The following is a 14,303-nucleotide window of genomic DNA, read 5'->3' as shown; positions in this document are numbered from 1 at the left end:
CAAATTTCAAACTGTTGTTCAACACTGTCCTTTTGCTGTTGGTCAATTCCAGTGAAATTGCACTCTTATATCAACTCTTTAAGTTTTTAACAGATTGCTCCCAGCTTCTTGTCCTCAGGCTGTAGAGACATTTTCATGAAGCTTTTTCAAGTCCACTAAAACAAACATTTCACAATACCCCGCATAAAGCTCTTCACAAGAAAGTGCACGAGCCAACTGGTCATGCGACGCTGATGTGGAGTCCAGTCCTCCGTGCACCGTGGTACCTACTGCCGGGGATGAGAATCACGTAATAGCAAATGGGAGCTCTCTTATTTAAAAAAAAAAGTTGGCAATTCACAAATTACATTACAGGCAAATAGGAGAACTACCTGTACCATTCAGATGATAATCAAGCTTCCATTTTTTTTGCTGCAAAAATATGTAACCTTGCATTTATCTACAATCATCTGTCATGCCCACTCCTTCAACTTGACCAAGTCACACCGAAGCATCTCTGCACTTTCCTCACAGTTTACCCTCCCACTCAGCTCTGTGCTGTCTGCAAACTTGGAAATATTACATTTAATACCATCTTCTAAAACAGTAATACTGTGAATAGCTGGGGTCCTAATATCGATCCCTGTGGTATCACACTGGTCACTCAGAAAATGACCTGTTTGTTCCCACTCTGTCTCCTATCTGCCAGCCAGTTCTTTATCTATGTCAGTACGCTACCCTGCAAACCCATGAGCTTTAAATTTGCATGTTAATCTCTTTTGTGGAACATTATTGAAGGTCTTCTGAAAGTCCAAGTAGACTACATCCACTGGTTCTACCTTAAGACCTCTACCAGTTACATTCATTTAAAGTTCCAATGGATTTGTCAACCATTATTTCCCTTACATAAATCAGTGCCGACTCTGTCCAATTCTGCCACTGTTTTTCAAGAACTCTCCAATAAAATCCTTTATGATGGACTCCAGCACTTTCGTAACTGATAGACTAACTTGTCTTTAATTTCCTGTTTTCTCTCTTACTCCCATATTTTAAATAATGGGGTTACCTGAGCCACCCTTCAATCCATAGGGACTCTTTGAGATTTCCAGAGTCTATAGAATTTTGAAAGATGGCCATCAATGCATCCACTAAATTTGGGACCGTTTCCAAAAGTACTCTGGGATACAAATTATCAGACCCTGGAGGATTTAATCCTATCAATTTCCCCAATACCATTTCCCAAATCATCCTGATTTCCTTTCAGTTTGACTCTAACTAGACCATGTGTTTTCTAACATTTTTCAGACTTTTTTGTGCCTTTCTTTCAGAAGACAGAATTTAGGTCTGGAGTTAATGAACTGCCATCTCTTTGTTCCCCATTATACCTTGCCCTGTTTCTGATTGTAAGGGTCCCGAATTTGTCATCACTAATCATTTTTTTCTTTGCAGACCTTTAAACGCTTTTGCAATCAGTTTGTATGTTCTTTGTTGTGGTTCTGTTCGCCGAGCTGGAAGTTTTTGTTGCAAACGTTCCGTCCCCTGGCTAGGCGACATCATCAGTGCTTGGGAGCCTCCTGCAAAGCGCTTCTTTGATGTTTCCTCCGATGTTTATAGTGGTCTGTCCCTGCCGCTTCCGGTTGTCAGTTTCAGCTGTCCGCTGCAGTGGCCGGTATATTGGGTCCAGGTCGATGCGTTTGTTGATGGAGTTTGTGGATGAATGCCATGCCTCTAGGAATTCCCTGGCTGTTCTCTGTCAGGCTTGCCCTATGATAGTAGCGTTGTCCCAGTCGAATTCATGTTGCTTGTTGTCTGCGTGTGTGGCTACTAAGGATAGCTGGTCGTGTCGTTTCGTGGCTAGTTGATGTTCATGTATGCGGATTGTTAGCTGTCTTCCTGTTTGTCCTATATAGTGTTTTGTGCAGTCCTTGCATGGTATTTTGTACTCTACATTCGTCTTGCTCATGTTGGGTATCGGGTCCTTCGTTCTGGTGAGTTGTTGTCTGAGCGTGGCTGTTGGTTTGTGTGCCGTTATGAGTCCTAGGGGTCGCAGTAGTCTGGCAGTCAGTTCCGAGATGCTCCTGATGTATGGTAGTGTGGCTAGTCCTTTTGGTTGTGGTATGTCCTCGTTCCGTAGTCTTTCTCTTAGGCATCTGTTGATGAAGTTGCGGGGGTATCCATTTTTGGCGAATACCTTGTGTAGGTGTTCCTCTTCTTCTTTTTGCAGTTCTGGTGTACTGCAGTGTGTTGTGGCCCTTTTGAATAGTGTCCTGATGCAGCTTTGTTTGTGTGTGTTGGGGTGGTTACTTTCATAGTTTAGGATTTGGTCTGTGTGTGTGGCTTTCCTGTATACCCTTGTAGTGAATTCTCTGTACCATCACGTCTAGGAATGGGAGTTGGCTATCCTTTTCTTCTTCTCTTGTGAATCGGATTCCTGTAAGTGTGGCGTTGATGATCCAGTGTGTTTTTTCTATTTCCGTGTTTTTAATGATTACAAACGTGTCATTGACATATCTGACCCAGAGTTTGTATGTTCTCTGCAAGTTTACTCCGTTATTTCCCCTCTTAATAAAGCCCTTTGTCCTCCTTTGATGAAATCTAATCTCCCAATCCTTTTGGCCAACTTGTCTGCTTCCCTGGATCTAATGCTATCCCTAATTTCTCCTGTTAGCTGTAGACAGGCCAGTTCATGCCAGTTTTTATTTTTGTGCCAGGTAGGAATGAACAATTATTACAGTTCCTCCGTGCACTGTTTAAATGTTTGCTATTGCTAATCTACTGTTGTCTGTTTATCATTCCCCAGTTTATCGTAGCCAGCTCGTGCCTTTGTAGTTTCCTCTGTTTGGATTCAGGACCATAGTTTATGCCACTGTTAGTGTGGTTACATTATGGTTATTCTTTCCCAAGGGACATTGTACAGCTATATTGTCAATTATTCCTTTCTCATGACACAATATGCAGTCTAGAATGGCTTCTCCTCTAATCGGTTCTTCAACATATTGATTGTGAAAACCATCCAATATACACTGCAGAAATTGCATCTCAAAGGTAGTTATAATTTAATTTGCCCAATATGTATGCAAATTAAAGTCTCCCATAATTATAGCTGCTCCCATAATTAGAGACGCTTGCGTCTCTAATTTCTCTTTAATGCCTCCCACAACATTACTACTACTGTTTGTGGGTCTGTATACAGCCTGCTCTTCTGTTTTCATCCCCTTGTCTCTAAGCTTTACCTATATAGATTCCACTTCACTGGAGCTAAATTCCTTCTGCGTTGTGTTAACCAGCAATGCTGGTTACCTAACTCCTTTTTCCTCCTCGTCTGTCTATTCTTCTTCAACGTAAAATGCCCCGGTCACTCTGCAGCCACTTCTCTGTAATCACAACTATATTTTACTTATATATATCTATTTGCATGACTAATTTGTCCATTTTGCTGAGAGTGGTCTGTGTGTTAAGAACAGGACTGTATTGTCGTCTTAACATTTTTGGTCCTGTTCACATTATTTTGCATTATGGTTTGAATTCTCTGTCTATTGCTTATTTCTGATTCTGTCTTTGTTTGACCTTTCCATTTCGACTGTCTTCCCATATAGATTTGCATTTCCATGCCATTTTAGTTTAAAACCTTCCCGACCATAATTAAAATAATTGGCATGATCAATTTTTTTTAATGATCTTCATGGTAAATCTTCTTCCTTATATTTTAACAGTCATATAGGGGTAGTTAGGTTGTAGATCCCAGAAGAGCAAAGAAACAACTATAGGACTTTCACAAACGCAGGTCATTCCAAAGTTGTCTACAGCCAATCAACTACTACTAATGTGTGATCAGCGTTGTAATGTAGGAAACGGTATTCCTAAGATCAGTGTCAATTGTGATTGTTTTACTTTGTTCCAGAAATGAGGTGCTCAGATGTGACTCTTTGGCAAATAACTCTTAGAGGGCAAAACCTTTCACCTAAATGTCTGGCATTCTCAGGGGCTTCCATTTGCACTGAGATAATCAGTTTAGGCTGTTAGGTTCAGTTAAATTGCTGGAACTCATACATGCTGTTATGTCCTGAATACTGCGAGCTCGTAAAGTTACATTTGCTTCTGCTTGTTAGCTATGACTTTATTGCTGGAACAGCACAGCAGGTCAGGCAGCATCCAGGGAACAGGAGATTCGACGTTTCGGGCACAGGCCCTTCTTCAGGAATGAGCAGAGAGTGTTCAGCAGGAGAAGATAAAAGGTAGGGAGGAGGGACTTGGAGGAGGGGCGTTGGAAATGTGATAGGTGGAAAGAGGTCAAGGTGAGGGTGATAGGTCGGAGTAGGATGGAGGCGGAGAGGTCAAGAAGAAGACTGCAGGTCAGGAAGGCGGTGCTGGGCTGGAGGGATTCGGCTGAGACAAGGTGGGGGAGGGGGGATGAAGAAACTGGTGAAGTCCAAGTTCATCCCCTGTGGTTGGAGGGTTCCCAGTCGGAAGATAAGACGCTCCTCCTCCGACCGTCGCGTTGTTGTGGTTTGGCGGTGGATGAGTCCAATGACCTGCATATCCTCGGTGGAGTGGGAGGGGGAGTTGAAATGCTGTGCTACAGGGTGGTTGGGTTGGTTCGTCCGGGTGGCCCAGAGGTGCTCTCTGAATCGCTCCGCAAGTAGGCGGCCTGTCTCCCCAATATAGAGGAGGCCACACCGGCTGCAGCGGATGCAGTAGATGATGTGGGTGGAGGTGCAGGTGAATCTGTGGCGGATATGGAAGTTTCCTTTGGGGCCTTGGGGGGAGGTGTGGGCGCAAGTGTTGCACCTCCTGCGGTTGCAAGGGAAGGTGCCGGGAGTGGAGGTTGGGTCGGTGGGGGGTGTGGATCTGACAAGGGAGTCGCGGAGGGAGTGGTCTCTACGGAACTGGTCCCAGGAGGACCAGTTCAAAATACGTACAACACAGATGGCCTCCTTCTTCAAGGACCGCAATTTCCCCCCCGACGTGGTCGACGGTGCCCTCCACCGCATCTCCTCCACTTCCCGCTCCTCCGCCCTTGAGCCCTGCCCCTCCAACCGCCACCAGGACAGAACCCCACTGGTCCTCACCTACCACCCCACCAATCTCCATGTACAGCGCATCATCCGCCGTCACTTCCGCCACCTCCAAACAGACCCCAGCACCAAGGATATATTTCCCTCCCCTCCCCTATCAGCCTTCCGTAGAGACCACTCCCTCCGCGACTCCCTTGTCAGATCCACACCCCCCACCGACCCAACCTCCACTCCCGGCACCTTCCCTTGCAACCGCAGGAGGTGCAACACTTGCGCCCACACCTCCCCCCTCACTTCTCTCCAAGGCCCCAAAGGAAACTTCCATATCCGCCACAGATTCACCTGCACCTCCACCCACATCATCTACTGCATCCGCTGCAGCCGGTGTGGCCTCATCTATATTGGGGAGACAGGCCACCTACTTGCGGAGCGATTCAGAGAGCACCTCTGGGCCACCCGGACGAACCAACCCAACCACCCTGTAGCACAGCATTTCAACTCCCCCTCCCACTCCACCGAGGATATGCAGGTCATTGGACTCATCCACCGCCAAACCACAACAACGCGACGGTCGGAGGAGGAGCGTCTTATCTTCCGACTGGGAACCCTCCAACCGCAGGGGATGAACTTGGACTTCACCAGTTTCTTCATCCCCCCTCCCCCCACCTTGTCTCAGCCGGATCCCTCCAGCCCGGCACCGCCTTCCTGACCTGCAGTCTTCTTCTTGACCTCTCCGCCTCCATCCTACTCCGACCTATCACCCTCACCTTGACCTCTTTTCACCTATCACATTTCCAACGCCCCTCCTCCAAGTCCCTCCTCCCTACCTTTTATCTTCTCCTGCTGAACACTCTCTGCTCATTCCTGAAGAAGGGCCTGTGCCCGAAACGTCGAATCTCCTGTTCCCTGGATGCTGCCTGACCTGCTGTGCTGTTCCAGCAATAAAGTTTCAACTTTGATCTCCAGCATCTGCAGACCTCACTTTCTCCTGCTTGTTAGCTATACCTGGTATAAATTGTGCTTCTGAAGCCATTGACAGTATTCAGGAATTTGGAAAACAGTACCTCCATTCTTAAATGATTCCCAGTTGTAATTTATTTCCTTTAAGGAATGGTACAGTGCTGGACCTAATTCTGGGGAATGAAGCCAGACAGATAGTAAAGGTGGCAACAGGATGGCATTTTTTTCTGACAGCGTCCACAACACCATAAGTTTGTTATGGAAAGGAAAAATGTGGTCTGATGATTTTGCATTGGGGAATTGCAGGTTTTTTAAAACTTAAGGCAGGATCTGGCCAGAGTGGATTGGAAGCAGCTACTTAAGGGTGAATGCACATTCGAATATGGGGAGTGCAACATGTTCCCTTTATGGTGAAATGTAGGAACAACAAGGCCAGAGAACCCTGGATGTCGACGAATATTCAGAACTGGATACAAAGGAAAAGAGAGGTGTATAACAGGTAGCAAATCATCTGAGGACCCAATGGAATATTGAATATACAGTGGAAAACTTAAGAAAGCAATTAGGAGAGCAAACACCGGGAGTGAGAAAACATTGGTGGGTAAGATTAGGGAAAGTCCTGAGAAATTCTGAAGTAAATCAAGGGGAAGAGAATAACCAGGGGAAAAAGGAGGGTCCATTAGGGACAATGAGGAAATCTATGTGGAACCAGAGGACATTGGTAGAATGTTAAACAAGTACTTCACCTGACTTCTGTCAGGAGGAGGAGGATGCAGGTTCGGAATTTGGGAAAATGGGCAGAGGTTTTTTGAGCAGTTTAATATCAGTGAATAAGTATTGGAGCTTTTGGTGAGCTTTAAAGGGGGCAAATCCCCAGGCATAGTTAAGTTGCCTGCCAGGCTGCTGTGGAAGACAAGGGAAGGAAATTACAAACCCTGATCCAAATTTTTAATTCCTCTCTCATCTTAAGAGGACTGGAGGACATATGGTTCCACTTTTCAAGAAGAATGGTAAAGATGATCCAGTTAGTTATAGACCAGTGAGTCCCAGATCAGTGGTAAGGAAGCTATTGGAGGTAATTCTGAAGGAGAAAGTTACTTTCCTTTTAGAGAATCAAAGCTTAATCAGGGATGGTCACTAAGGTTTTGTCAGAGAGAGATCACGTCTAATATCTGGTTGGATATTTTGAGGTGGTGAACAGGCATCTGGATGAGTGTCACTTAGTTGATATGGATTTTAGTAAGGCCTCTGGCAAGGTGGGAGACTGATAAAGAAGCCAAAAGCACATGAGATCAAAGATAACTTGGCAGGTTGGAGCCAGAATTAGCTACTGACAGAAGACAAAGGTGGGGATGATAAGTTCATGGATGTCACAAAGGTAGCATGAAGATTGGCTGTGTGATTGACAGTAAGGAAGAAGGTCTTAGGTTACAGAAAGATAGAGATGTATTGGTCATTTTGGCAGATCAGTGGCAGATGCAATTTAACCCTGACAAGTGTGAAGAGATACACTTAGAAGAAGGATTAAGACAAGGGAGAAAGCTCAGAGGAATACAGGGTATCTTGGGATGCTCGTCCACAAACCCCTGAAAGTAGCAGAATAGCTTAATAAGGTTTAGATTTAGATTAGATTAGATTAGATTACAGTGCGGAAACAGGCCCTTCGGCCCAACAAGTCCACACCGACCCGCCAAAGCGAAACCCACCCATACCCCTACATTTACCCTTTACCTAACACTACGGGCAATTTAGCATGGCCAATTCACCTGACCCTGCACATCTTTGGATGGTGGGAGGAAACCGGAGCACCCGGAGGAAACCCACGCAGACACTGGGAGAACGTGCAAATTCCACACAGACAGTCGCCTGAGGCGGGAATTGAACCCGGGTCTCTGACGCTGTGAGGTACACTAGCCTTTAACTGACTATGTCAGGCATAGGTTATGAGAGCAGGGAGTTTATTTGGAGCTGCACAGAACTCTGATTCGACCACACTGGAGTACTGTATGCAGTTCTGGTCACCACATTATAGGAAGGATATGATTATACAGGAGGAGTTGCAGAAGGGATGTGTCAGGGATGGAGCACTTCAGCTTTGAAGAGAGGGTGGATACGTTTGGGTTGTTTTCTTTGCAGCAGAGAAGGTTGCGGGAGGAATCTGATAAGATTATGAGGGGCATGAATGGGGTGGGTAGAATCCTTTTTTGCCCCTTGGTTGAAGGGTCAATAACAGAGCGCACACTTTTAAGGTTGAAAGGCAGGAGATTTAGAAGGGAGTTGAGGAAATTTTTTTTCACTCAGTCAGTTTCTGAAATTCCCTTCTGGGGAGAGTGGTAGAGGCGGATAACATCACAACCTTGAAGAAGTACTTGGATGAACACTTGACATGTCATAGCATTCAAGGCTACAGATCTACTGGTGGAAAATGTGTCTAAGTAGGTTAAGCGTACAATACAGACTTGGGCTGAAATCCTCTTCTGTAGTGTATGATTCTGTGATCTCGATGGTGTTCTCTAGCTGGTAGATGCTCTGGACCTATAAAGGTGAAACAATGCATCTTAGTAAGACCGTCCATCTCACTGAGGAGTCTAAAACAATAACCTGCTATGAAAACTCAGATTCCTCCACCATAGCCTAGGATACTGTGATATTCTAAAACTGGGATGCTATTCTAAATGGAACAACCCACAACATTCCTCAAAACCAAATCTCCCAATGTTCAAATTTGACTTCCAGCACACTACCCCAATGAGTTGTGACAGCTTTGATTTAGATGGCGCATCCAAAGTTCATAGATGATAAGAACCTTGGAAACACATTAAGAGTGAGGATTTTATTTCAAGTGGATAGAGACAGCCTAGTGAAATGAGCGGATATGAAATTCAAGTTGAGGAAATGTAAAGTGATTCCTTTGAAAGAAATATTGCAGAGAAGTAATATGAACTTCTGTAGTCTAATTTTAATGGTGGTGAACAAATGGAGACCTTGCACGCATATCTTTGAAGGTGCCAGGAAATGTTGAGAAGGTTTTAAAACAGCATATGGGATCTTTAGGTTTACGTATAGTTGAAAATAAGCCCTTAGCTGAAGTATTGTTTTCCATTCTTGAAACAATGGAGTGATTTGCAAAGGAGTTCCCGAGGATGGTGCTGGGCATATGGGGTAACAGTAATGTGAAGAAACTGGAGAACATACTGTAATGATGATGGACCACACTACCAAAGGTACATTGTGATATGATCTAGGGACCAGTAACCTTTCTTTTAAAAGTAGGTAGTGTCTGAGATTTGAGGTTCTTATTAAGGGAACAAAGCTACAGATAGTTCTTCTATTACACAGTGGTTGCGATCATGTGCAAACCTGCATTGTAGTAATATCACACTGTAGAAACAGCACTTAAAGTAATGACATTGTAATCGCGTCACAGCCAACACATATTTTAAAAGCTTTAGGAGCAGGTTCCAAAATTCACATTAACCAAACACCCGTTATAACAGACTGACTGTACAAGATTCTACAGTCAAAAAAGACAAAAAAACATTACTGTACAAAGTTATAAACAATAAAACAATCTGCAATATATATAAAAGTTATATTCCGAACATTCAGAATTAAAATCAAACACCCTACAAATAGCAAATGAGACAGCTCCCACAGATTCTCATAAATCCCACAAAATGTTAGTGACACTAGGTCACCAAATCGATTTAAATGACTGTAAAAAGTGACTCAAAATATCTATTCAGTTCACCAGCCATTTCCTCCTTGTCCATTGTTAATTTCCCAGATTCTCACCATAGAGAAATAATGCTCATTGAAAGTATTAATTCCTTTTTAATACTTTCAATACTCTTATCGGTTTCTTAACTTTGTAGGTTGCTTTCTCACATATTCTAATTTCTTTTTCTTTCAATCCAAACTTTTGACCGACCACCAATCTTCTCAGAATTGTACACTTTTACTTATAGCTAGATATTTCTCCCTACACAGAAACAATTTGAGAAGATTTGATCAAGGTTTAAGTTTATTGACAGCGTAGGAAGAGATTGCTGTTCTCAGGCTCATTTATTTAACCACATAACGTGAGGAAATATTTTTGTCTTTATGCAGCGAGTTGTTGTGATCAGAAATGTACTGGCTGAAAAGCTGGTGAAAGCAGATTCAAGATTAACATTCAAAAGTGAATTAGGTCAATGATTGAAGGAAACTTTAGGAGTAGACTGAGATTAATTTGATAGTTCTACTCAGTTTTTAAAGGCATGATGAGCCAAAGAGTCATCTTTGTTGTGTCATGCAAAGACAGCTTCTAATTTCTTGGTCCTTATTTTGGTAAAAGATTAACAAATTTGAGCATGTTACAGGACTACTACTGCTTCAGGTAAAGATGCATGCATCACTTTTTTCTGGAATAACAATACTCAATAAAAGTGGATACTTAAATCACAATGCTCAGATTTCCTATGAGCCCTCTAATTTTGCATACATAACACAAGTTAGGAGCAGGGGTTGGCCATTTGGCTGCTTAGTCCTGCTCTGCCCTCAACATTCCCATTGACTTCCAGTAATTTTCACCTCCTCAATTGCCATTTTCCTATGTGTCGTTCTTACTAAACTCCCCTCAGTCTCTTCTCTCAAAGTTCACCTTCCTAACTGTCCATTCGAGCCCTCCAGTGAAGTTTCTGCTCCCTGCGAACCAATTTTAAGATATTTCCCTACCTTTGAGTGCTATGAACGTATAACAAACCATGATCTCTTTTGGCTGCACTGTGTTAAAAGAATCTGTCCCCTTATAATTGGTTTATTACCTTCTCATGAAAGGAAAATGCATTTATTTTCAAAGTTAATTGTTTTTGAAAGCACATTGTGAAACATTTGAACTTCACTACTCCAGAGAACCTTGGGTGCTCAGCTGTTGAATATGTTCAACACTTGGACAAGTCAATATACTTTGAGCAATAAAGGAGTTGAGCAATATGGGAAAGGATGGGAAAGTGGTGTGATGTAGATTTTGTACTGATGAAGCTGCTTCGAGGGGCTATCAGGAGTACTCTTGCTCCTATTTCATATGTTTGTATTTCTCATGTGTACATGCAGGAACAAGTTCTTCTTCAAGCTTACAAGGAATGCCACCGTGTTTTATCCCAGTGTACTAACGAGTGCAGTCAGCGGGATGCAAGGAAGCAGCTCAACATGTTGAACATGTGTGGTCACTCCATCAGCTTGAAACGTTATTTGGTATCTCGAGAACCTGTCAGCATCCATCTTCCCTTATCCAGGCTCCTTGCAGGTTGGTTGAAGGGAATTGCTTCACTAGCATAATAGTAATGACATAAGCGATGCAGCTTTGAAGCATCCTGAGCAACATAGTGGTATGGTAGCAGAATAGCCATTTAATTCCCAGAGTGCTATGGACTCAAACCCGGTAACTCTTTTAGGAAACAAACCTTTAACTTGAGCTTTGATCAGTAATGGAAAGGTGATATGGAATCCTCTGCTTGATTGTCTAAGACTGTAAAATTTTATTCCTGTTTGATAATGTAGATCAATTCTAAAACTCATTTGGCTGACAAATGCCTTTTAGGAAAGGAAGGCTGCCACCAACACCTGGTCTGGCCTACATGTGACATCAGGCCGACAGTAATGTGGTTGCCTCTCAACTGTCCACTGAGATGGCCAGGCATGACATTCAGTTCAAGGGCAATTAGTGATGGACACCAGACGTTAACCTTGCCCGTGATGCCAACATCCCATGAAAGAATAAAGGAAATGTTCGACAGGACAATCAGTACAGTGACTCAGTCATTTTACTTATTGCAATCCAAACTAAAAATAGTAATGAAGTAATAAGTACATGATAATATTGTCCAAAGTTAAAAATCACACAACACCAGGTTATAGTCCAACAGGTTTATGTGGGAGCGCTAGCTTTTGGAGCGCAGCTCCTTCATCAGGTGGTTGTGAAGTGTAAGTATTATACTTCACAACCACCTGATGAAGGAGCAGCGCTCCGAAAGCTAGCGCTTCCACATAAACCTGTTGGACTATAACCTGATTTTGTGATTTTTTTTTAAACTTTGTACACCCCAGTCCAACACCGGCATCTCCAAATCATGATAAAATTATCTATCTTTTTTTCCAGCTTTTACCCTTTTAAATCTGTAACTTCAGGTGATGGTGATACAGCCATGACCTAATTCACCCGTTACTAATTATTAACACTGTAGACAATTTAACACTTATACAGGTATGCTTCCATTCTGTTTCTCACCAACTCTCATAAGTTAAAACTCACTCAGCCATGTATTTTAAAATTCCAGTTAAAAAACTGATGTAACAATTCCAAAAGGCAAGTGTAGACTTTTCTTTTTTTAGATGTAAAGTCTAGGACCAATGACTGCTTTTGTCTATACATTATTGAGTTAATAAAGTTATTTAATCCTTAAATATTCTAGATAGATATAGTAAGCAGACAGAAATAATGCACCAAGAAGAAATCTGAACAACTTGAATCCAAAGCTTCAAAGGAGCGCAGACAGCTGAGGGAGCACAGTCTGTGTATGAGGGGTGAGGAGTGTGGGTGAGGCATGGGATCTGTGGTTGAGGGGTGGGGACAGGTGGATTGGCTATGCTAAATTGCTCATTGTGTCCGGGGCACTGCGAGCCCGGTGGATTAGCCATGGAAAATGCAAGGTAACAAGGACAGGGTAGGAGGGTGGGTCCATGTGGGATGCTCTCCGAAGAATCAGTGTGGACTTGATGGGACAACTGGGCTGCTTCCACATTGTACGAATTTTATGATTCAGATGATGCCAAATCAAAATGAGACTAAGCTTGTAAACACTCCAGGATAGATGTATTTCTGGTTTTCAGGAAAAACATAACAGTTTAGGCTCAGTTTTTATTTTGTTTTCCGCCAATAGTTGTCCTGATGTCCTGTGTTCTGTAGTAAATCAGAGCAGCCTTCAAACTCTTGTGCTCAGTTTTTATTAATGCTTGGAAATCTGCAACATGGCGGTGTTGTAACTTGGATTTTTAGTAAGGGGCAGTGATGGCCACATTGTATACATTAAGCACTTTATACTATGGGAAGTCACACAGCCGGTTCTAGATTTTGCATTTGTAAACTTGTGTTGCTTAGAATATTTTTAGCCATCAAGTCTGGTTTTGACAGGCTGGTCTCTTCTGGAAATGGCGGTAATGGTACTGAATGGTAGATGAATGATTTATCTATTGTCACATACACCTTGAAGATACAGTGAATAAGTGTTTTGTTACTACAGTGTGGCACTATTTTGAGATACAATAAGGATAAAAAGAAATTAGTTAGGTAGGAGTTCATCCTCTGTTCAAATTAGGGTCTCAAGCACAGCTTCAGGGCTTCTTCAAAGTATCTGAAAGACATTCTGGTCCTCAGACAGTCCTGTGCTGAAAACAGCAATGATAAGGATATGCAGGTTAGGTGAATTGGCATACTAAATTGCCCATAGTGTTCAGGGATGTGTAGGCTAGGTGCATTCATCAGGTGTAAATGTAGAGTAATAGAGTAGGGGAATGGGTCTGGGTGCATTACTCTTCAGAGGGTCGGTGTGGACTTGTTGGGCCAAATGGCCTGTTTCCACTAGGGATCCTATGAATGCTAATGGCGTGAGAGACTGCTGCCAACACTATCAAGAGTCCAGGCTCCAGGCCTACTGCTGCTGGGAATCTAGGCTGCAGGCATTGCTGCTGCAGCCACTACCCCACCAACATCACTCCCGTTTCTAAAATGAAGAAGTACCTCTTGGACGATAAAGACAATGAGTACATAGAGAAATCGTATAGGTTAATGTAATTCTTTTGCCAAGTTAAAATCTACATTTAAGTTGACTTGGCCATTTTCCCCGTAGTGTTGGAATGAAGTCTTACAATTTTCTTAACTTGTGGTATTATTAACAATTACTGTACAGGTTCTTACACATTACTTTGTATTATAGGTTTGCACGTACATCTAAACAAGAGTGGAGCAATTGACAAGTTAGAAGAATATGTGCCCTCCGTAAGTAAGAAGCAATAAAAAAATCGCTTTCCTTGTATTTCAAGATCCTACTCTTCAAAGTCTGAGTAACCTTTCCTTTATAATATTATTTAAGAGAGATGTCAAGAGGTTTGCTGCTAAATTATTGAAATGCAACCTGCTGCTCATTAGCGTGCAGCCAACTTTTGTTTTTAATATGTGTCCCTTTTTTTTGTGGATCATAATCTTGGTGCATAATGAGAAGTTTCAGGTGATGTAAATCAGTGATGAAATCTCCAGCTTGCTGTCATTCAGTGAAATTGCAGATTAGCCTCTGTCTGTGATTTTTGATTCTA

The 14,303-nt window shown here is 42.8% G+C and overlaps 1 protein-coding gene across 1 annotated transcript in view; it reads left to right on the top strand.

Moving 5' to 3' along the window:
- The window catches only part of ubr1 (ubiquitin protein ligase E3 component n-recognin 1), a 215,675-nt gene that overhangs the window by 62,901 nt on the left and 138,471 nt on the right, over nucleotides 1-14,303 (top strand). The window contains exons 15-16 of the mRNA XM_043698391.2: nucleotides 11,049-11,241; nucleotides 13,928-13,989. Coding sequence (XP_043554326.2) covers nucleotides 11,049-11,241; nucleotides 13,928-13,989 — 255 coding nt within the window. The remainder of the gene's footprint in view (nucleotides 1-11,048; nucleotides 11,242-13,927; nucleotides 13,990-14,303) is intronic.

This window comes from Chiloscyllium plagiosum, unplaced genomic scaffold (assembly GCF_037043375.1).
Source record: "Chiloscyllium plagiosum isolate Xiang-an unplaced genomic scaffold, Cpla_swu_hap1 HiC_scaffold_8, whole genome shotgun sequence".
Taxonomy (NCBI): domain Eukaryota; kingdom Metazoa; phylum Chordata; class Chondrichthyes; order Orectolobiformes; family Hemiscylliidae; genus Chiloscyllium; species Chiloscyllium plagiosum.
This window is presented reverse-complemented; position numbering and strand designations above follow the sequence as displayed.